The 24,144-nt window shown below is 41.8% G+C and overlaps 1 protein-coding gene across 30 annotated transcripts in view; it reads right to left on the minus strand.

Moving 5' to 3' along the window:
- Positions 1-24,144, minus strand: part of CLASP1 (cytoplasmic linker associated protein 1) — a 264,028-nt gene that overhangs the window by 67,986 nt on the left and 171,898 nt on the right. For 9 of the 30 annotated variants that reach the window (XM_060302547.1, XM_060302544.1, XM_060302553.1 and 6 more), the window contains 5 exons: positions 15,919-16,026; positions 13,508-13,534; positions 11,559-11,726; positions 5,434-5,541; positions 595-657 (listed from right to left, as the gene is read on the minus strand). In XM_060302547.1, the coding sequence (XP_060158530.1) occupies positions 595-657; positions 5,434-5,541; positions 11,559-11,726; positions 13,508-13,534; positions 15,919-16,026 (474 nt within the window). The remainder of the gene's footprint in view (positions 1-594; positions 658-5,433; positions 5,542-11,558; positions 11,727-13,507; positions 13,535-15,918; positions 16,027-24,144) is intronic. The other 21 variants (XM_060302570.1, XM_060302562.1, XM_060302569.1 and 18 more) reach the window with 4 other exon arrangements.

The following is a 24,144-nucleotide window of genomic DNA, read 5'->3' on the forward strand; positions in this document are numbered from 1 at the left end:
AAAGGCTACCTTTGGCCTGACTTGATTATCCTAATCGTGATTTGTTTTTCCATAAATGCTTTAGGACAATCCATTTCCTTCAATACATATGAAATGAGGTTTGCTATAATCTGGGACATCTGGTCACTAAATAGTACCTCCAAGTAATTAGAACCGGATGGTAGTAACTAGCATTAACAGACACTTCATTGGGAGTTAAGACTGAGAGACGGAAGCCTCTGCTGGATGAGGTCCATACCCCACTTCCTCCGAGGGACCCTTCAGGACACCTATCTGGGGCTGCTGTTTTCCTGGGGGAGGGAGTGAAAGGAGGGCAGAAGTGCTTCCCTATCCTTTTGTTTTGTTTTGTTTTAACATAAATACGAACACTGGAAAAATGATGTCGTCAAACTGGCTACAAAGCATCTACGGCCTATTAACAGGACCATAAACATTCAACAACTTAAAAAAAAAAATAGAAGCACATCGTGGGGGGAAAGAAAATATGAGGTGCATACATGCCAAGTGCTAGCGGACACTGATGGGAACCAGATGTGACAATGAGCGTGTGACAATGAGCGTGGACAGGCATGGCATGCATGAGCGCGTGTTCACCTGACTGCCCAACAGAGTCAGCCGTGGCAAGAGCACTAGTGGACCTGGAATGACGTCGAGAGGCTGCAGGTAAAAGGAACGGCAACACCCACAGGGTTAACACACGAGAACCTGAGACAGCAGCGGCCACAGACCGGAGGGAACGCGGGGCTGCTCCCGACGCGGCCGTGTTTCCTCACAGAAAGAGATGATGTTGGGTACGAATGGACAGCGAGGGCCAACAACCCCCGGGCTGCATGCGGGGCGCTGGCGCAGGAGGAGGGCTGCCTGTGCACCCAGCGGCCCCCGCCCCCGGGTGCACGCTGCCCCCGGGTGCACGCTGCCCCCGGGTGCACGCTGCCCCCGGGTGCACGCTGCCCCCGGGAGCCACCGTCGCCACCACAGACTGGGCACGGGAAGGACGCCAGGGGCGCGCCGAGGGGGCGGAGCAGCAGGATGGGTCACGCCTCCCGTCAGGATGCGATGCACACGCGACCATGCACCAGAAACAGAAGCGAAGAAGTTCACACAACGTTCTCTCAACAGACACAGAATGAAGTCACAAAAAGGGGGCTTTCATATACAGGATGGATACACAACAAGGTCCCACTGTGGAGCACAGGGAACTCCATTCAATATACTGTGACAAACCACCATGGAAAAGAACATGAAAAAGAACGTTCGTATGTATAACTGAATCACTTTGCTGTACAGCAGAAATTAACACAATGTTGTACATCAACTATACTTCAATAAAAAAGAAATAAAAGACTTCATGCTTCACAGGTAAAATATAAATCAATTTAAAAAAAGAGAAAGGGGCTCAACAACTGTATTCCATTTTCCCTAGTCAACATGTGTGCTGTTCTGCTGCAGAAATATCCCAATGATTAATGAACTCACTGTTTTAACTGTTGGAAAGTTGGCTGTAATAAGTTTAACAGCCTTCCTTGGAGAGGCATTTGCAGGCCTCTGGTTATGAGCACCAGCTCCGTGACATATGGGGGGCAAGTCCTGGTCAGATCACAACTAGCTGTGTGGGCCCTGGGCAAAGTACTAAACCTCTCTGTGTCTCAGTTCCTCATCTGTGAAATGGGGCCAACAAGGGTACCCTCCTCTTGGGAGTTAAGAGAATTAGGAGAGACTATACATCAAACACTTGAAACGCTACCAGGCACAGAATAAACCGTGGTGGTTAACAGCAGCAGTGCTGGTTAATAAATGTTATTTTGCTAGCAAGTACTCATAATATTATATCGCATCAATTCATCAGTCTGAGAAAACATACACCAAACTCCATCCTCGTGTGGAGAGAATAACTTTTAGAAACAATTATGAAATACAGGCTTGGGTCCAAACCTGAATTTATTGACCCGAGTGCCACATAATATGTGGCTTTTTCTTTACCTCAAAAGAAGAAAAAAGAAAAAAAAACCACGCTTCTATCATTACTTGGAAAGAACACGGTGACTGTAGCACAGAGAGTTCATAGGTTTCACAGAGTGACACTAAGCAGTGCCAGAGTCCAGAATCCTCCCACGTTTACATGCTTAGTCATGAAATGGCAAAACCCCAAACTCTTCAACACAATTTTATTTACTTAAGCTCGTGTCACCTTGTGAAATGTGCATATCTGCGGGATAAGGGGTACTGAACAGCAAAGGTTACCTGGTCAGTAAGGACAAATTTTTACCAGCATGCAAAAGAAAAAGAAAATCCCTAATTCCTCGAGATACACAATAATAAGTCGGCAAGCTCTAAAACAGGTATTACAAAACAATCACTTTCCCTAAATAAGGAAACTGGCAAAACATTTTGTAAGACTGAAGCAAACTATTCATTCCTTGTACAAGCACAATGGTATTGTATCCTGACAGTTTAAACTGAAAACCATGTTTAAGCAACACCTGATCTGAAGGTTCCTTATAAAGTCGTCCTTTGGTTCTGTTTCAACAGAATATTCTACAGCAAATCTGTCACGTAACAAGTTCTCTGTCACGTTCTCAAGTGAACGTCCCACAATGGAATCCAAGGTGGACCCGCTTACATCAAAACCTCATTGACAGCAGAGTCCTAGAGCCTTAATCTCACCTAAAAGCTGTCACTGTCACTATGTATTCATACCATTAAAATGGTCCAAAATAACTTTTTAAGAAAAATGCAAGCTCAAACCCAATATGTAGTCACTGAAACAATTACTTCTGTCCTCTTCTTTTAAAAAGTGAAGGTTGGCTACATAAGTTGATTCAAAGGGGCACTAATACAAAATCTCACTGACTTATAAAGGGGGTAGGAAATGAACATTAAAGTGAATGAGAATAAGAAGGAAACATCACACTCTCCGAAGGGCGTAGGAGGCTCCCCAGGGGGCACAGCAACCTTTGGGACTTATCCATGAATTCCCAGGTGCCATTGCCACACCTGGAAATCCCGACTCAGAAACGTGGCCAAGCACTTTCTCTGTACCTGAGCCTGGAGAGGCCTCAGAAAGCAGTTAGTACATTTCAGAGGAACCAATGAAAGACACCTCAGGTGAGGCAGGGGAACAGCCACGCTTTGAAGTCAGACCCGTGTGATCTTGGGGAAGCGGCCTCCACTCCCCAGGTCTTGGTTTTGTCATCGAGACAAGAGGGACGACGATACCAGTCCCAGAGGCTGAACAGGACCCACAAGGGTTATATGCCCACTGATCACTCAGCATGGTGCCAGGGACATGTGGGCACTGGTGCTGTTCCTGCTGGATAGGAGTTTTATGAACAGATTTAACCCAACAAGAAAGAAAAAAAGTCATGGTCTAAAAACTGAGCTGAAATGATGTGAACTCCTGCCCTGACCACACAGAAGACCACGCTGGTGCCAGAGCTTGTGAGAAGGGGAGATGTCTGCAGCCACAGCTCCAGCTGTGGTAGCAGCAATGACACACGTCCACAACCCGGGCTATCACCAAAACACTTCAGTGGAAATCAGACTGGATCCCTCAGCTCCTCAGGGTCCAAGCAGGACCTCAAGAATCCAGCACACCTTGCCTGGTCCACAGACCACATGCTGGGTCACAAAGGCTGCTTCCATGGACAGGAACAAAAACAGCAGTGTACACGTGAAATAAAAACACTGAACTCTAAGAGACAAGATAATCAAGAACCAGACTGAACTGTTCACTTATAGAACAGGTTATTTCGAAGGTCAAATCGTGAACAAGGATGCATAGATACACAGCCTTAACTTAAAAGGAAACACCACCAGTTCACTCAGAAAAAAAATCATCCTTGCTGCCCTGGATTTTTGAGGATTCTGATCTAATGCTGTGAACTGCTGTGGAAGAGCTGACAGGGACCAGGTGAGCTGCCCCACTCAGGCCCTCATGCCCATCAGGTAGGACACCTCACACAGGTATCTCCTCACGAAGTCAGGTGATCGTCTAGAGGGCCCTGCATCCGTCCATCTGCTCTTTCTGAGAACTCCACGAGGGACAGTGGTCATGAAGAAATAGGTCTAGATTCTGAGTACTGATACTAATTGGGGGAAAAAAGATACTGGGAAGGAGTGTATGACTTAGAAGGAGATAGTGGCAAATATTAAAACCTTATGCTTTTGCTGTAACATCCATCTTCCAAAGTGACATTTTTATATTTGAAAGACCCGTTTCATAATTAGAGTCAAAGTAACAGGCTGCTACAGTCCACAGTTCCAGAGAATAACTTCAGGCCTAGGCCCTACCGGTATAAAGTGATTTCTACCTGTCATGCTTATCATGAGGAAAAAATACACAGCTGTACAGCACTTAATACGCCCAAGAACTGAAACACAATTACTGAAGAATACAAAACATTTTTCTTTTCTTTTTTTTGTGTGTGTGTGAAAGTATGTGTTGATAGACATCTTACAGGATTAATAATTTGCACTAGGTAAAAAGGTATATGTCCATTTTAGAGAAAGGCAAGACTATTAAAACGAAATAGAAAATGTAAATTCAATATTCTATAAAGCATAAATGTTTCTCTTTTGGTCTTGTTTTTCTTGAATACTAGAAATTGTTAAAGTACAAATTCTAGCTGTAAGGAAAACTGAAACGGGGGGCGTCTGTCAGACAAGCAGCCCCAACGGACACCGAACTGGTGATCAGAGGTACAATATTACCATGTACCATGGCCACCAAATGTTGTAAAGTTTTTGTCCTGGGGTGGCACCGGATCACAAACGTTAAACAGCCTGTTGAGCCCAGGAAGAATGAAAAGTATCTTAATAATTAACAGTGAACATAAAGATTTTGCATTGTGCTGTACACTGAGGCCGTTTATCCAAAAGCAATTTGCAGACTGCTTTAAAGAAAGCTTTGAAGTGACTCGTTTCACAGAAGCAGAGCTAATATTCATGCTGCTTTTTCGATTAATGTGCTCACCCCCAAACCGAGCACATGCTTAGTTTCCTAAATGTTATCATGATGATACTTTTTTTTTTTTTCCTTCTCTGAAGTGAATCACGCATGGGCTGATCCCTGGTAAAATTCAAAACAGGTTGCAGAGATTCAGCGAGTACGGAGACACTTTGGACGCGCTCAGCTTTTAAGCAGCAACGGTCTCTGGCTGAGCTGCGCCACACGCTGGCAACGACCTCGCAGACGGGCTTGCCCGGAGCAAGTGGTCCTAAACGACAACAGTACAGGGCGCATGGGTGCTTTCTTCCCCTGATATGTGAAAACTGGGAACTGCCAGAATCCGAGCATGCAGAGGGGACAGGAAGGGAGGCTCGGGAGGAGGACGGGAGCGGAGAGGCGCACGGGACAGCGGCGGGGGACAGAGGCAGGTGGCTGGGCCCGGCGGGGCGGGAGGAGCCCCAGGAGCCAGGCCGGCGGGTACTCACCGAGCGGAGGGAAGCCCCGAGCGGGGCTCGTATCGCGGCTGCTCTCACGGCTGGCATCGCGGCTGCACCCCTGACTCATGCTGGGTCGAGGGATACGGCTGCTCCGTGCTAGCGTGCAGCATGAGGGGTTTCAGAGAAGGGGAACAAGTTTAATGAAGACAGAGAAACTCACATATGGTCAGTCACATTCCGTTCACGTAATCGCGACACGGCCCGCGCCTGCCCCTGCTCGGGCCTCACTGACTGACGGGCCAACAACAGGAGGGGGTGGGCAAAGCTGGACTTGCCCACGGCCTCGCAAAGCTGGGCATTTCAGTAGGAAGGTGAAATAACACCTAAAGGTAAGAAATGGAAAAGAAAGCTCTCCAAAGAGCAAACTGGATCAGAATATACAAGATCCAAAGTCTTCTGGAAATGATCAGTTGCTATGGCTTCAGCACACTCCTCCCCGAGAGGATAATAAAAGGCCATAGTCATTTTCATATGCACTGGGTCCTTAGAAAGATACTTTAATTTGGATTAAAAACAGAATAAAGGCTCTGGTCACTGAACTCTATGAACTTACCTAATTAAAAGGAAGACTGTTCACTTCCCCCAGCCTGGCCTTTACAAAGAGAAGTCATGAGGACTGACCCTGCTAGAGAGCCTGCATGCTGCAAATCAGTGTGGGGATATAAAGAATCGGGACTGCTAACCCCTCATTCACTGGTCTCGACATTCATTCCGGTGTTTTCTATGGAATCCAAAAAGATCCGTCTGTCACCCCTACCCAAGCACCTCCACTCACCAGCCTCACACCTGAGTCCATCCCAGGTGGCCTGATAGTCCCAACAGTCATGGTTAAAGATCATGCACTGGCCTGAGAACAGCCAATTACTTTCTCACATCACAGGAGACTGAGACGACAGAACCCCACGAGCAGCCTAACGGCCAATATAACTTGGCCATAAACCTCATGAAAGACCATGATTTTCTTATTTTTCAGCTTGCTTTGAGAAAACAGAAATGCAGTACTGGCAAAATACTCAAAAACAACTTTGCAAACTGAAAGCACGTAGCCACCTACATGACAGCTGATGGGAACAACAAATATTTCCATCTTGAGAGGATCTACTAATTCTGGATTAGACAGAAATGCCTTTCTCAGAAGGTTTGGAAAATATAAACTTGATTCACTGATGTAAAAACCTCCATGCTTACTACATTGCAATGAGCAAAGCCTATAATTTCAGAGCAAAGGTAGATTTATTATATGGCCAAACCGTAACAAGAATGTCTTACAAACCAGAATCATAAAACTCCCTGAGTTAGAAGAACATGGAAGTGAAAAACCAAACCAACTTCCTATTGTGGTCTCTGCTCAGTGCCAGAGGTGAATGAGACCCTAAAGGTACCTAAGTGATGTGCAAAGGTTTATCAGGTCTGTGCTGGCGAGCAAGGCAAGGTCAAGCCCAGGAACGCAATCTCAGCCATCAGTCAAAATGGGGCTTCATCTGGAATTCTCTAGGAATTCCTAAACTCTCCTTCGTTTTGCTATAGTGACGTGGAAGCACTGAGTTTTCACTCAGAGTAGTAGTGACAATTTAATCAGCAATTCTTGATAACATTCTAAACACCTCCTGCTCCTACCATGAAGGCCAAAGCAACAGGTGTTAAATTAAACTTAAAAAACTAGGGAGTATCTACTGATCCCGTCAGTAAAGGAAAAGTTGCATAAAACCTACAAAAGAGTCCTTAGCGGGGCCACTACCACATCTAATGTAGAAATGCCCTCTCCAGCTCCATGCTAGCTCACTGGTCCAGCCACTCAGCCGCTCTAGATCTCAGCCTCCAGTTAGGAAGGTGAGAGAGAGAGAGAGTCCCCACTATTTAAATGAAAAGGGTACTGTGAGATAACGTACGTACGTAGGTATGTCTGCGGTCCCTGCTGAAAGGCATACGTGAAAACCTTGTCTTATTCCACTGGCCACTCCAAAACAATCATCAAAAAGCAGTAAGGCCAGTCCTGATAGGTCTTCACACGTGGGCATGCTTAGCTGACCATTTTCTTATAGCTCTTGCCCGATTACGTCTGAATTTTCACATAGTTCTCACTCCCTGCTTTAAGTGAGCAGATATATTACAACAATGGGGAAGCTCTGCTCTCTCCCCAGGCTGAGCTTGCTTTGTGAGGGCAATGAAGAACGTGAGAAGAAACAGGTAGATGCCATGTGAAATAACAACAATCATAATTCTTAACGAGGTCTACCGTCCTCGTATTTGGCCCAGAGAACGTCCATTCACCCATCTGTCCTGACCGCCTTCTTTACCATATGGCCGGTAAGAACATGGAGAAAAAGAATTCTGTTTACAATTCTGTGCATGGTTTGGCCCCAAACTTCATTCAAGTACACTTAGCAGTGAAATCAACAGTTCAAATGTTGGATAATTTAAAACACAAGAGGAAGAAGTTCCCCCTTACTTGCAACACCATTTCCAAAGACTAACCTACAGGGAGGATTTAAAGTAAGTATACACATAAACGATTTTTACAAAGACTAATTGATTAGGCGTCAAAGCTACACCACAACATACCGAATCACCCTGTGTACTGAGCACCGAGAGTAAGCGTTCTGTGTGGGAACAGGTTTTGGAGGAGGGGTGGCAGAGGAGGGAGAGATGATAAAACACATCTGCTGCGTGAGCCTCCTAAAAGCAGGCAGGCTTCTCAGGGAGTTCTGGAGTCCTGCACGGAACGCTGGGAAGCCTGGAAAACCCTCTGACTGGTTTTCATTCCTTGAGTGACACTCTACCTTTATAGCGTTTTAAGGGAACTCCTGACTTTTGTCTTTCAAGGAAGGATCCTACCAGAATTCCTATCAAAAGCAGAAGTACAAGAAGAACAATGAAAACTCCCGGAAGTTAAAGACATGAAACGTCTCTCTAGCCTAGACATTCTCATGTCTTGGTCTTGCACACAGTAGTCTAATCTAACAAAGAGCTAAAAGGAATTATTAATTTCAATTTTTTTCAAAACACATTTAACCAGAAAAGCATCTGAGAACACTTTAAATGCATATCCACAGACTGTTAGGGGCAGAAAGTCCAATGTGTTCATAGCCTTTTCAGTAGACAGTTGGGAGAACAAGGGAACCAAAGGCCAACTTCCAAAACGTGACTGCTGTAGAGGTCAGCAATTCGTGTGACTTTACCCTAAGTCACACGTAGAAGGAAACAATTGACACGCACACTCCTCCATTTGCTCAGTTTATGAAGGAATACATTTCAGAAAGAAGGGCGTGGGAGGGTTTTGTTTCTTAGTTATCCAACAGGAATTACATCCCGTTTTGCTTAAGAAACCTTAAATGCTAAAGAAAAAGAGCTCTGACATCATCTTTATCACAGGTGAAACTGGAAAATTTAGTTAAGAAATATTATTTCAAACCAAAAAAGGCGTAGTTGAACCAAATACAATTTGCAGATAACTAGAATTATTTCTCAGGGCAAATTCCAAGCTATGAGGAAAACTATTAACCGGTTTGGGGATTATAGAAAATATTCTTAAAAGATACTCCTACTTTTTTTTGAATATTTATATTTAAAGTTGCTATACAATGAACCAAATGTTTAGACACATAGACATATACCCAGTATATACTAAATGATCAAAGAAATATACACTCTATTACAGAAAAATGCTAACATATCTGACACCCCATAAAATGGAATCTCTAAGCAGTACTAGACGAAAAAAGTGGAAAGATGTATTTTACTCATATATATTTTATAACTGTGTATGTATATTCTCACAATGTGCAAAAATGTCTATAAAGTATCTTCTTTAATCAGAATTGTATGCATGACCTCAAAGCTCCATCCACAACTAATCCCCTTAACGAGCATCAAGGAAACAACTTTCTTCAAAATGATGTTTCAAATAAGAACGCTTGGGAAGGCTGACAGGCTCCTATTTAGTTCTTACTGATGGATGATGTTCCATAGGACTTCTTTCAAAGGCTTATTAAACGCTGTCTTTCCAGCTACCCACAGTGCAAACTTCATACTTAAGAGCATAGACTGCCAGGTCCTAGAGTCATGTTAGATAATCGAGGTTGGATTATTTCCCAATTTCAAGAAGGTAAAAATGGCATCTTTAATAAATTTAAAAAGTAAAATCCCAAAAAAGGGAAGAATTTTTGGGGCTTCCCTGGTGGCGCAGTGGTTGAGAGTCCACCTGCCGATGCAGGGGATGCGGGTTTGTGCCCCGGTCCGGGAGGATCCCACATGCCGCAGAGCGGCTGGGCCCGTGAGCCATGGCCGCTGAGGCTGCGCGTCTGGAGCCTGTGCTCCACAGCGGGAGAGGCCACAGTGGTGAGAGGCCCGCGTACCGCAAAACAAAAACAGAAACAAAAACAAAAGAAAAGAATTTTTAGCAGTATGAAACAAGTCAGGATCACCAAGAAACATCCTATAAACTTAACTAATTGTGGGAAAAGGACAGCTGAAACCTCAAGCCTAGGTTTGAAATCAAATGTATTTTCCAAACAAAACCAGATCCAAATACACGTATGTGACAACAACAAATCTGAAATTTATCAGTAGATATTGCAGTCATGATATTTTCTCTGGTTGTATCCACATTACTTGCTATTACTGGATGCAAATAACTGGTCAGCTCAGGGACCATGCTCCATAAAGCCCACAGAAGGTCAGCATCACGCAGCATTTTAACAAAACCACGGCTTGATTACATTTCTCACTTGCTTCGGAAATGTTGGTCAAACCAAATCCTTTCGATTCTACTTCTTAAATACCTGCCCCCCACCGCCTTCTCGAAGTTCAGGGAGCCTTCAAGGACATTCGTGAGCTGGACCCTACCAGTCCCTCTGCCCCCATCTCCCACCCACTCGGCATCTCCCACCCACTCTGACAAACATCCTCGGCTATCGTCAGATAAACCACTAGTGGTCCCAGGGCGCACAACGCTCCCTCTCGTCTGACCGCTTCTGCACAGGCTCCTCTCTGCCTCATCTCCCCACCCCGCCTGGTGCCACCTTATACACCGCATCGAAACAGGGCCGATTCTGGGAAGGCTCCCCTGGCAGGAAACCTAGGAGGACTGGGGCAGACATTCCTGTTCTGCGGTCCCAGAGCAGCTGCCAGGGTATCTGTCATACTGTCTTACATTTTCACCTCTAAGACCACAAGCTCTTTGAAGTCAGAAGCTAAATCTACTGCATTTATCTTCTAATCATAAGATCTAACAACATGTGCCTAGCACATCACAGTAAACGTTCCAGTATTCAATAAAAGTTATTGAGGAGATAAATGAATAAATGACAAAGGTAAGCCAACAGGACAAAAGAATACAGTATTCTGATTTCACATTAGTAGGTTTTTACCCTTAGAAAGCAGGTGAGACTATAAGAGTATGAACACAGATTTTTCACAGTAGATCACAAGACTTCTAACCGTTTTACTAAAAAGGGAGCATACAAATTAGATTTTAATAGAGTGAAAGACTGTTAAGCTGCTGAGAGTCATTCATATAAAATCCTACTACAAAGAAACTAAACACTACAACACAAAAATAAACACTATATATACCTAGTTTTCCTCTTCTTGGTTTTTATGTTTGAACAACATTATGTCAAAAGTAACAGCTACACATATTCTGTGATGATAATTTTCACCAATTGGGTTAGAGAAGAGCAAAATCAAAATAAATGTGGACCCTACAAATTGCTTCTGAATATTTATATAGGTTAATGGCTATTTATTGCTAATCAGTGAAAGACAAATGGAAAAAGCAACAGTGCTCCTGTGCAGGAAATTTTGCAGCAAAGAAGCCTGCCCATTCCCCCAGGTTAATGTTTTGCAAAATGACTCTAACCCACAGAAGCCCACAATGGTGTAGTTCTTTCCCATCAGTGTGAAGGTAAACCCCACATATTTGTTAGTCCTAACTGAAAACTGAACCTGCTATCATCTGTAAAAAGCACAAACTGAAATGTCTTTTTAACACAGGCAAAGTGACATCCTCGGTTCAAAAACAGCTATTTCCCACAGGAGACAAAGTCATTAGATTATAATCAAAATTATGACCAGGTTGGGAATGGTGTTTCAAGATCTTTGAGAATTCTCACCTAATCCTATGCGGTTTGGACTTGTTTCTCGGCTACATCCCTGACTCCTGGGAATCTTGCTTCGTTTTTCTGAAGAGGGTGTCGCAGGTGGGCCTCTCGAGGAACCCCCAGCAAGGCCACTATAACCACTTCCCAACAATTTCCCTGGGGAACTTGATCGGCTGCCAGCTAAAAATGAAGCGAAACAAAATTGAATAATGGATGTAAATCAAGAAATAAATTACAGTAACTTCAGAAGTCAGTTTACACATGAGTTTGGATCAAATATCAAGAGAATTTTATATAAAAATAGCTTTCTAGCTGGTAACATCACTAATTTTTCAAAAACTAAGGAGCATAAAGGAACATCAAATTTTCATAAAAGAGTATTTATACACAGGAGTTAATTAAAGATGGAGTTCTACAGAAATGACTGCAAAATTTCTGATTCAAAAGAGCAGGCTCAGGTTGAGTACAAAAAGCCTCTCAGTTGCACAGCAAATTTCTACAAATAATCACAAAGGCATTTATTTATTAACTGGTTTGGTTTCTGTAGGAGTGGGTATGTTAAAAAATGGCTGAAAGAGTAGAAATATAACAGAAATTTCTTAAACGCTAAAGGAAGACTCCATTAATCTAACAAATGGAAAAGGAGGCAGAAATATGGTAAACAGAAATCACAAGATAAAATGATAAGAATAAGCTCAAACATATCGGTAATCATAATAAATGTGGCTGGATTAAATTCAACTATTAAAAGACAGATTCCTGGATTGGTTTAAAAAAACTGAAATGAAATTCAACTGTATGTTGTTTATAAGAGACAAACAACATACATATAACAAAACAACAAAACAGAATAAAAAACAGCATTAAAAGAGAAAAAAGGATGTTTCATATTGATTAAAGAATAATTATCCTTAAAGATATAATAATCATGAAACTTTATGCTCCACGTAACATAGCTTTGAGATAGAAAACACAAAAACGATAAAAATACAGAGAGAGATTGAAAAGGCCGTAATTATTAATATATCTCTCAGAAAGACTAATACTAATGAAAGATTAATACACTACTCAGAAACTGGCAGAGCATGCAGTCAAAACTATACAGATATGTATAAACACACCTCCCGCATATACACACAGTGCATAGTCCAACAAACAGAATACACATTCCTTTCACATTTCCACACAGGAATAGTACAAACACTGACTCTGTACTAAGCCTCAAAGGAAATCTCAATAACCTTTTACAAAGGAAGAAATTATATAGAAAACATTCCCTGATGTGAATGCAATAAAATTAGAAATTAAAATCATAATATGGTTAGTTATTTTTATAAATGGCTAAGTGACTACATACCTATATAACCATTTCTTGTAAAACAAAATTCTTTCTTAGAGAAGGCAGCAAAATTTTAAGGATCGTACCAATACACTCAAATGGCAGTCATTAACTTAGATCATCTCCTTAAGCAGAGAAGGCAATAAAATTCGCAAATATCAAGTATTTGTTATCATGTAGCAGAATAGAATGATCCAGAGGGAAAAACCTTCAAAATAACACTTACCTGGAAATTAAACACACACACACACACACACACACACACCCCCCTCCATCATTCAAATAAATCACTCAGGTGGCTACTTACGAAACTTCGTACTTTATAATGATTTAACTACAGTTTAAGTGAAATTCATTATAAAATTATCAGTACACGTTCCCATGAAGAACATGTCTCAGGATCTATTAATTTTGCCCATAAAATCTGAGCACACAAATAAACGATTAAGCTGTATAAAAGGAGAAAAGAAATCCATTTCAAACTCTAGAATTTGAACATACAGAAAAAACGCAGCAAGATTAACTAAGCTCATAATAAAGAGAGAAATTAATATTGTGCAAGGAACATGGGGTGCGGGAGAATGCAAAACACAAAAAAAAAGCAAGAAGAGAAATGGCTTACCACCAGCAGGATTAGCAGATCTGGATCCTTGATTATGAGAGCAGACCAAAGGACAGGCAAAAAGTGGATTAAAAGACAATAACACAATACAGAAGGTCAGCATGCAACACAGCACAAATGTCTTTGTTCACAAACACATTAGCAAAAGGGCTGTTTTTCTAGGTCTTGTTCCTCCTAGCCTATTTTCGTACTTATTTTTACTTTATACACATCATACTGTATTAGCATTTATTTCAGATCTGCTCATGAAACACTTATGAACCTACCATGCGCCAGGCACAGTGCCAGGCGGACGAGATGCAGAGAAGATGCCGGGCCCTTTGGGGGCACCTGCCCTCTGGCTCTGAGCAGCCTGGCAGAAGTGACTGCATCTTACCATCTGTGTATCTCTACCCCTGCACACGGTGCTCACCACACAGGAGGTGCTCCAGAGACATCAACCAAGTGGAAGAAACCACTACTAGGTAGTTTCATCTGAATGTCTTATGCCAAATTCTCCAATATTTAAACATTAATCCTCACATATTTAAGTCCTCAACTATTCAAAAGATGCCAACTGTTAACTGTCCTAAATTTAATATTAACGAAATCTACTCTTAAATCAGAACTATGAATGCTAGTATAGCTACATTCGTAAAATATCTAGATGTGCTCCTATCTACCTATTAAAATAATTTTTAAAAGAATAGTTGGAGGGTGGGAGGGAGGGAGATGCAAGAGGGAAGAGATATGGGAACATATGTATAACTGATTCACCTTGTTATAAAGCAGAAACTAACACACCATTGTAAAGCAATTATACTCCAATAAAGATGTAAAAAAAAAAAAGAATATCTGATTTATATATATAAGTTTAAGGTCCAGGCTTGGTCGTTTGCTGGTGTTGTCTCTTTCCCTTGAGTGGAATTTGGTGAGTAAAATAAAACTGATGAGCTTTCCAAGTGGATCCCCAAGGCAAAGTGCAGTATTTTTATGACTGAAAAATTAAAGCTCTATCATCCCCCGCTACAGAAGAACTTTATTTCCACCACCTCTTAAGCAGAGGACCCAGCTAGGGGCAGGGATCCTTGCAGAGGCCAAGGTCAATAAACAGCAGACATAAAGAAATGGAAAATACTGTTCAGCCCTCACTCTCCAAGAAAGGAAACAACCCTATACAGCCTATACAACCCTATACAATTTTTTTATTCAACTCAATTTCAACGTATTGACTTATATTCTGAGTCTCGAACATTTTTGGCCAAGAAAAATTTTTTTTGCGATAAGACCCGACTCATATTTATGAGGTCATGACCAGAGTATTACATCTATCTGTGACTCCAGGTATCACTAGGGTTCACCAGAATAACCAGGGCCTGGACACTACTCCCCAGGCAGAAGCTTCTGGACTACACCTGCACAACCTATGCTGTGTGGTATGGTGTAATACACTAAAAGCATGGGCTTCTGCGTCAGACAAACAAGCCTGGGTGCTGTCGTCTCACAGCAGTATGTCTGACCTTGCACTTTCTTTTCAGAAAGGACATAAGCTTCTTTTAACATGAGGACTCTAGTTATCAAAGGGACATGGGGAAAGCATCTAAACTCAGGAGGAGCTGAGGAAGGCATTCTAAACACCTACGACAGAAGCTAACTAAGGTTTGGCCTCAGACTAGCCGCTCTCTACACAAGCCAGACAGCTCTTGGGGCCACGAAGGAGGCTGACTCCGGCAGCTGACAAGCACCTCCACCATGGTCGCCTGCCCAGGAGGGCCCTGACCCCCCGCCCCACTCCTAGTGCACAGACCGGGAAGCCGGGAAGTGAGACACCAGGCCTGAATCCTAAGAGAGATCAGAACACACTCATCCCGCCCACGGCTGCTTTCATGGCTGATGTTAACAAATCAGGTGACTCAACACATACAGAGAAGCAGCAATGGAAGCGAGCGAGGGCAGCCGAGCGAAGCGAGAGCCCACACTGGCAGGAGGAAAGGAGCAGAGTGGCGTGTTAGCGCAGCGGGTGATGGGGGGGGGCAGCTTCGAATGGATTTACTTATTGCCGCTGGGAAGAGACCTCAGCATGAAGTCATCTCCCCCCGGAGCTGCTCTTGAATGACATCAGGATCCCTCATCAACAGCAAAATGGGTCCCAGCCCAAGTACGATTCACCTTGGGAGGCTTGAGGGGAGGGAAACTGCATTTCAATGTTTCCTGCCTAGGGACACAAAGTGTAAATCACCTGGAAAGGGGACACAGGTACACTGGAATACCCCGTCTTGTAAGCATCCAACAAACATCAAGATTATTCACAGTGTCTTAGAGCCACAGAAATGTGTTTTTCCATTAAGTCGATGAAAATACTATAAATTTTCAGCTACAGAATGGCTGTTGGATAAAACTAAGAGAGAGGGAGCATAAAATATACTTCTTACGCTGGGACTGTGAGACCACTTTGGCGCGGCTGCGGCCCCGACTGTCGGAAGGCGTGGAGGTGACATTGGTGGCGCTCCCAGAGCTCTGCCGTCGCGTGCGGATCCGACCTGGAGGACACGGCAAAAACAGTGCTTCCGTAATGTTTCCAATACGTGCGATCACTCCTCGGGCAAGGGGCACGGGGCTGAGCCACCGCCGGGGGAGCTGGTCTCCCACGTGTGGTCCTGACACGCGTCCCTGTGTGCACACACAAATTCTACAGACACGTCAGAAACTCCTCAGAGGGACTCAGGAACCCATCAGGTGCTTTGCTTTCAATTGTTTTAGCATATTCTATTTTCAGATGGGGAGGTGATAGTCACTTGAGGGTTTTTTTCCACAATTTTTTTTCCAGATTAAATTCTCTCTCCTGTTCATTGCCGACATGTCTGTCGAATTTCCAAAAGCAGGAAAGAATATTAGCTGTCATCTTCAGAAAACTACTACAGGAAAAAAAAAAAAGAGTAAATGCAAAATAAAACAAAGAAACCTTAACTCAGCAATCAGCAAAAGTTAGATCACCCTGGAGAATAAATGTGTCTTGCTGTGTAGCATTAAACTTCTATTTTAAAGCATGTATGCCAGCAAGTTTCTAGGCTGCAAAAAGATGAAGTTTATAGAAAGAATCAATATTAGGAATACCTAGAGAAGTGACCTAAAAATAATGCAATGTCATAGGCATTTATGAAGAATATTTGCCATTATTAAGTAAAGCAATGTGTTAACTCCAATTATCAAAGCATGAAACCATAAAAATAAAAATGGATTCATAAATACAAAATCACTGATGGTAAGACTAGAATGATAAGGAATTAAACTTTTTAAAATACAGGGCTTCTTTGTTTTCAAAGGGGCACAAATGCCCCCATTTCCATAATTCAATCGGAAGAGCAATCTGATAGGGAAAACACAAAGCAATTTGAACTCCCACCGGCTTCTTACACTGTTCTAAAGCACATCTACCTCATCAACTGAGAAAGTTTGCAGAAAGGCAATACGGAAAAACAAATCCTAAGACTTGAAAAGGTTCAAGAAAGGAAGGTAAAGAGCAATAAAAGAAAGCACTGCACTTAATTAAAAATAAAAAAAAGGAAGAAAGAAAACTAGAAAGAATCAATGACTTTTATTAGCAGTTGAATGAAAGACCTACAAGTTCTAGAATCCAGACTAAAATTAGGAGCTATATCATATAGGATACTATGAGCTATATATGTGTGCACTCAAAATCCTCACACCGGGCTTCCCTGATGGCACAGTGGTTAAGAATCCGCCTGCCAATGCAGGGGACACGGGTTCGAGCCCTGGTCCGGGAAGATCCCACATGCCGCGGAGCAACTAAGCCCGTGCGCCACAACTACTGAGCCTGCGTGCTACAACTACCGAAGCCTGTGCACCTAGAGCCCGTGCTCCGCAACAAGAGCAGCCACTGCAATGAGAAGCCTGTGCACTGCAACGAAGAGTAGCCCCCGCTCACCACAACTAGAAAAAGCCCGCGTGCAGCAACAAAGACCCAACGCAGCCAAAAATAAAATAAATAAATAAAATTAAAAAAACAAAAATCCTCACACCAACATATAAGTACCCACTTTACACATGAGGAAACAGAGAAGCAAGGGGGTTACTTAATTTGTCCAAGGTCCCACCGCAGGTTCAGATGCCTGTGCCTGGCTAGGTCATTTTACTCTGCTAAGTCACCAAGAAAACTGAATGTGAAAAAAACAACTGAGTCTAATTTCTTAGGATTTTTTAAGTGACCATCCAAACCCTCTCAGCTAAGAAAATAAAAAAATCTTCTTTGCTATGTCCCTGTGTCCTCCACCTCCCCCCAACCCCCCGCTGGTCATCATTCCCTAGCATTTCTTTATGGTTTTAATATACATAGTTGCATAACCAAGAAATAGATGGCATTATTTTATATTTTTTTAATGTTTTTAATCGTATCATAGGGTATATATTTTTCCAAAACTTACTGTTTGGCTCAACATTTTATCTGTGAGCTCAGTTACGGAAGCGATTTTTTGTAGGACGTAAAGGAGAGACCCGTTTTACTTCTTCTGTGTGACTAACGAAGGTCCAAACAAATTTACTTAACCCCTTTCTTAACTAACCTACAAAGCCATCTCTGTCACTTACAAGTACTTGTATACATGCAAGGGTCCGTTTTCTCCACTGTGGTGTCTGCCCCATTAGTCCATGTGTCCATCCTGTACAACATACACTGTTGCGAGTAGCTTTTCAAAACTACCTTCCTAATTGGTAGGGCAAATCAAGCCACTTTTCCCTAAAGCCCTCTGCTCTCTTGCATATGCGCACGTGAAGATGTAATAAAAAGACGTGTTGAAATTCTGACTGGCAATGTGGAATTTGGGGTTAAGCTGGGGGCGGGGGGGGGCAGCCCTATGATATTGATCTTTCCATTCATTAGCATTTTCTCTTTTTCACCTTCTTCAGTGTCTTTCAATAAAGACTATAATTTTTCCAAAAGTTTTATTCAATTTTTATAGACTTATTCAAAGGTGCCTTATTTTTATTATACACAATACAGTTGATTAAATTATATTGTCTAACTTGCTGACAAATAAGAATATGACTGTTTTATATATATATATATTTTTTTTTTTTCGTGGTACACAGGTCTCTCACTGCTGTGGCCTCTCCCGCACAGGATCCGGACGCGCAGGCTCAGTGGCCATGGCCCATGGACCCAGCCGCTCCGTGGCACGTGGGATCCCCCCGGACCGGGGCACGAACCCGTGTCCCCTGCATCAGCAGGCAGACTCTCAACCACTGCGCCACCAGGGAAGCCCCGACTTAACTCTAGGGACCTTGCTAAACTTTTATTAATCCTACCAATTTACATGTAGATTATGTGGTGTTCTCTAAACAGAAAACCACCTGCAAATAAGACTTCAGTTTTCTCCCTTCAAACCCTACCCTTGATCACTTCATCTGCTGTCTTGGACACACAGCACAATGCTCAAGAGAAGCACGAGGTAGGCTTTGCTATCTTGAGCCACATGTAAAAAACTAATTCTGGAATTTCACAAACTATACTTCAACAAGTGAAGAAAACTCATTCCTAATTGCTAAGAATTTATCAGAAATGTTTCTGGAATGTTTTAATGCTTTGCTTCCATCTTCTGAGATAAAGAGGATTATTCTCCTAAACGTACTGAGCTGCATCAATAAGGTTTGAAAGTATCAAACCTCCGCTGTCATGACTCACGCAGTCACATACACAGAATGTCTGTATTGTACCTCATCTGATTCTGGTACCAAGGTCACAACAGCTACATGAAACCAGGGAGGGAAGCTTTCTCTCTTCCTGGTCTCTGAGTTTATGTAAGACGGGAACTGTCCCATGCTTCACAACTTGCAATGTATAGCCGTCTGAGCATGGTAGGGATTTTGGATGTCTTTTCTATTTTAATTAAGTAATTAGCTTTTGGTGGGGGCATGGAGTTTTAGGTACTGATTCAAATTATTTAATGAGTAGTCTTAAAACTACTTGGGTTTTTTCTTCTTCTTGAAGAAACAGGTTTTTTCCCTAGAAGTTCGTCCAATTTGCTTTAAAATTGTTAACATAAAATTGTCATAGTTTTCTACTACCCCTTTAAAGCTCTACTGATCCACACTTATACCTGCTTTATCACTGCCAATTCTCAAACTGATCTTTCCAAAAGTTTGCCTATTTTATTAGTGTTTTCAACGAATCACATTTTGTATTTCTTAATCCTCTAAAACGAATGTTTCATTCCTACTTCATTAACTTTTACTCATATCTTTGCTACTTCCTCCCTCCTTTTCTTTGGGTTTATTCTGTTCTTTCACTAACACACTGGAAACAGACTAATTCAGTCTCTCCTCTAATATAAACTTAGGGCTAGGAACTTCCCTCTAAGCACTGCTTTTGCTTCATTCCACAGGGATTAATATGTAGTTCAACATAATATGTTGCTTTTGAAAAAATGGATTATAGGATCTCATTTGTTAATGTTCTGCTTTGGAAAAATAAGTTGGATCCATACTTCACACTTTACACCAAGAAAAGCAGCAAATGGACCTAAGATTAAAATGTCAAATATGAAACCATCAAAGTTTTAGGGAACTTCCCTGGCAGTCCAGAGGTTAGGACTCCGTGCTTCCACTGCAGGGAGGACGGGTTCAGTCCCTGGTTGGGGAACTAAGATCCAACATGCCGCATAGTGCGGCCAAAAAAAAAAAGTTCTGAAAGAAAACATGGGAGAATTCCATGGTAACTTGTAGTGGAAAGTCCATTCTCACTATAACAAAATTAAAAGCCATTAGAAAAGATTGATAAATTTGACTAATTTTTTTTTTTTTAAATCTCAGGATGGCAGGAAGAAAACTATGAGCAAATTCGAGAAAATGACAAATGGGGGAAAATTATTTGCAACTCATGTCATAAGGTGCTAATTTCCTTATCACATAAAAGATTCCTAGGTATCAATAATAAGTTCAACAGCAAGTGTGCTGGTAAATGTTTAGCAGTTAGAGGGGAACTGTGGGGGGTGGGGTGGTTGGGGGAGTGTTCTGCTGACTTGTGGTGCTTTGCAATTCCCTGGTGTAAATAGTCCCACCGTGGCCTCTTTGAGGCCATTGATATAATGTAAACCAGCTTATAAAATTCCTGAAAATCTAACAACTGGAATCGGATGAACTGGTTCAAGCCAGCTTCAACACACCACTGTCACATCCCAATAAAGAATGGTCAAAGGCTAGGAATAGATATTTGACTGAAATAGAAATGGCCCCTAAATGTAGGAAACAGTGTGCAGCCCCCCAGTAAGAAAAAAATATTAAAATGACATTAAGAATGCTATTCATCACCGACAAGATTGGCAAAAATCTTAAAAGTCTGCTAACCTGCTGGCATGTAGGCAAACAGGCACGCTCATTCATTCTTTGTGGGAGTTAAAATTAATACAGCCCCTACAGAGGGTCATTCGGCAATGTCCGTCACAATCACAAATGTGTACGCTTTTCAACCCAACAATCCCACTCTGCGTAATTTAGCCTCCCAATACTCTTGTGTCCATGCGGAATGATGCACATAAAAGGGAATTCACGGCAGCACTGTTTGTAACAGCAAAACTCTGAAAACAATCCAAATGTCTATCAATATGGGTTTGGTTGGTTCAAGTTAATCCACACAGGGGAATGTACAGCAGTATTAATGAGTGAGGAGGTTCTGCAACCTAACATGGAAGAAGCTTAAGCTATAATTAAGTGAAAATAATGAAGATGCAGAATAGTGTATGTAAATATGCTACCTTTTATGTTTTAAAAAAGGGAAAAGTATGATTTTCATATTCTTTCTTTTTTTTGTTTGTTTTCTTCCTGCTGCGCCACGCGGCTTGTGGAATCTTAGTTCCCTGACCAGCGATTGAACCCAGGCCCCTGGCAGTGAAAGCGTGGAGTCCTAACCACTGGACCACCAGGGAATTCCCTATATTATTTTTTATGCAAACAAACTATGGATAAAAATGAAACTAAAAGCAGTAACATACTGAGGTTGAAGGAAAGAGGTGATAACTAGATAAATGAAAGACAAAGATGAGGGGAAACTGCATACCTCTTTATATTTTCTGAGTTTGGAACTATGTTAATGTATTAGTTATTCAAAATTTGTATTTTTATATACCACCCACTATGAATATTAATTTGCAAATACTTTTTTGTATATCTTGAGGCTGTTTTTATTAGATCCATAAAAATTTAGGTCTATTGCACCTTAGTGACTTATTGACTCTTTTATTACATAGAAGTCCTCTTTTTGCCTTTTTTGGGTCTGTTATTAATAAACCTTCAACAGCTTTCTTTTACTATGAATTTCTCATCCTTTGTCTTTTACTCTATCTGTAGCCTTAAAGGCTTAATCTCTTTAAGTATCATATTGCTAGATCTTTTTTAAAAGTTTAAGTCTAATAATCTTTCTATTTTAACTGGAAAGTTCAGTTCATTTGAGCTTGTTCTTACCACTTATAAGCATGCTTTTTTTGTCTTGATTTCTCATTTTCCTTTTACCTTCCTTTGTTTCCTCCTTTTGTCTTAATTTTTCTCAAGATATGCTTTGCTATCTCTAAGGTAACAGTCTTACAGATTAAAATATTAATATTAAAAGCACAACTTCTAGACCCCTTTCTTAAACTTTTTATTCTGAGATAATTGTAGACTCAGATTTGACTGTAAGATATAATACACAGAGATCCTATGTGCTCTTTACCCAGTTTCGTTCAATGGTAACATCTTACAAAACTATTGTAGAAAGTCAGAAACAGGACATGGACATTGATATGCTCCATCGATCTGATTCCAGGGTCCCCAGTTGTATTTAAACTCTGGCTTTCCTTTGTGGGTAGTCTCTTCTTCCCTCTGGCTATTTGTAATAGATATATATTTTTAATCTCTGGTGTTCTGCAGTTTCGTTATGATGTGTTTCACTGTGAATTTTCTTTTTGTCTTGGCTGGGATGCACCAGGTTTTCTGCATCTGTGGTTCAGTGTCCTTCAACAATCGTGAAGATTCCCAACCACGACCTCTTCATATACTGTCTCCCCCCCAGTCTCTCTTCTTAAAACTCAATTAGATAGGTTGAACTTCTTCACTACTTCCCGTGGGACGTAACACCCCATCCTGTTTTCTAACTCCGTCCCTTCTGCACATAACTCTGGACGATGTTTTCTTACCTTGAATTCGTGAGTTCACTCTTCAGTTTCATTGGTTCTGCAGCTCAATTTACCCATCGAGTTTTAAATTTTAATAACTTATTATATTTTCATTTCTAGAGGATCCATTTGTTCTTTTTCAAAGCCTGCTTGGTCATTCTTTATAGTTCCTTACTCCCCTGCTTGTCTTTCTCAATTTTTCTTTTTATTTCTTTAAATATTAAGACAACAAAATGGTTTATTTTCTTGGAACTTTATGGGAATTCTTTAAGACCTAGAGTGAAGGTGAGTTCTTCCAATGAGGACCTATGTTTGCTTCTTCTAGCGTCCTGTGGATACAAGCAATCCACAGCCACTTCAACATGATTTATCTGCTTGGGTTTCTCAGACCACAAAGGTAGCATGAATTCTGACCAGAAAGCTGCACGAAGGCCCGATTTATGGCTGCAACTTCTCAGGGAAGATGACGTTCCCTGCTCCACCCAGTACTTAAGATTAAAATGGGCAGACTCCCTCTTGTCCTCTTCTCTTCAGTAGAGTCAACCTCTTGTTCACCAGTGAGGACGCAGTGACTTCCTGTCACTCCATGTCCTGAGCAAATGCCCCAGGTCTCCAGGATTCAGCCCAAAACCTCAGGATGCAAACCAGCTCTGGCCCTCACTTCCTAGGGTTTCTGCTTTTGCTTAAGTCTGCAGATGAGTGGCTTTACTACGTTTATTCCAGAGGGGTGCTCTGCTCTCAATTGGGAGGATCACTCAGACTACTAAACTCTATATGCTGCTAAAAATACAAGTTTCTTATTTCCTTTAAACATTTAAATATAGCAATTTCATATTACATAAAAGACCCTCAAGTCCTGAAGGATTAATTATGTTTTTATTCTTTCTCTCGGCTGTTTCTCACTCACCATGGATGTAATTTTGGACTATGAGCTCGTATTTGCCAGAGTTTAATCTGTGGGGACCTTGAGAAACCAGATTTGACAGTGGCCTCCTCTGTAGAAGTTCACTGTCTTTCCCGTGGAGGCTGTAAACGCAGACTACTTATTCATCAGTTTGGGGGTTCCCAGATACCACAGATAACAAAAACTGAAAGCACAACTTGTGTGAGAAGAGAGTTTAGTTACAAATTAGGGGAGGCTGGTTTTCCTTTGCCTGGGACCAAGTCAAGAGAGCGATCATGTCAGTTTGATGTCTTCAAAGGTTTTTCTCCCCAAGCCCACCTTTTCATGGCTATACAGCACTTTTACAATGCTGGCTGAGTGCCAACTCTTAACTCTCACCTAGGGACTTAACATGAGTAACCTCAGAGCACCCTTAAAATCCGTTTTGGGGAGTTTAAAGGGCCTCTGTTGTATTGTACTCAGATGTATATTTCCCTTATTGGAAGAGGTATGGTTTGGTTTAGTCATCCTATTAATTTGGCAATATTACTGCAAGTGCCTGTATATGTTTTAAAGACATGATATAAAATACTCTGTGGTCTTTAGGAAAAAGA

The sequence above is a fragment of the Globicephala melas genome, chromosome 7 (assembly GCF_963455315.2).
Source record: "Globicephala melas chromosome 7, mGloMel1.2, whole genome shotgun sequence".
In the NCBI taxonomy this organism is placed as follows: Eukaryota; Metazoa; Chordata; class Mammalia; order Artiodactyla; family Delphinidae; genus Globicephala; species Globicephala melas.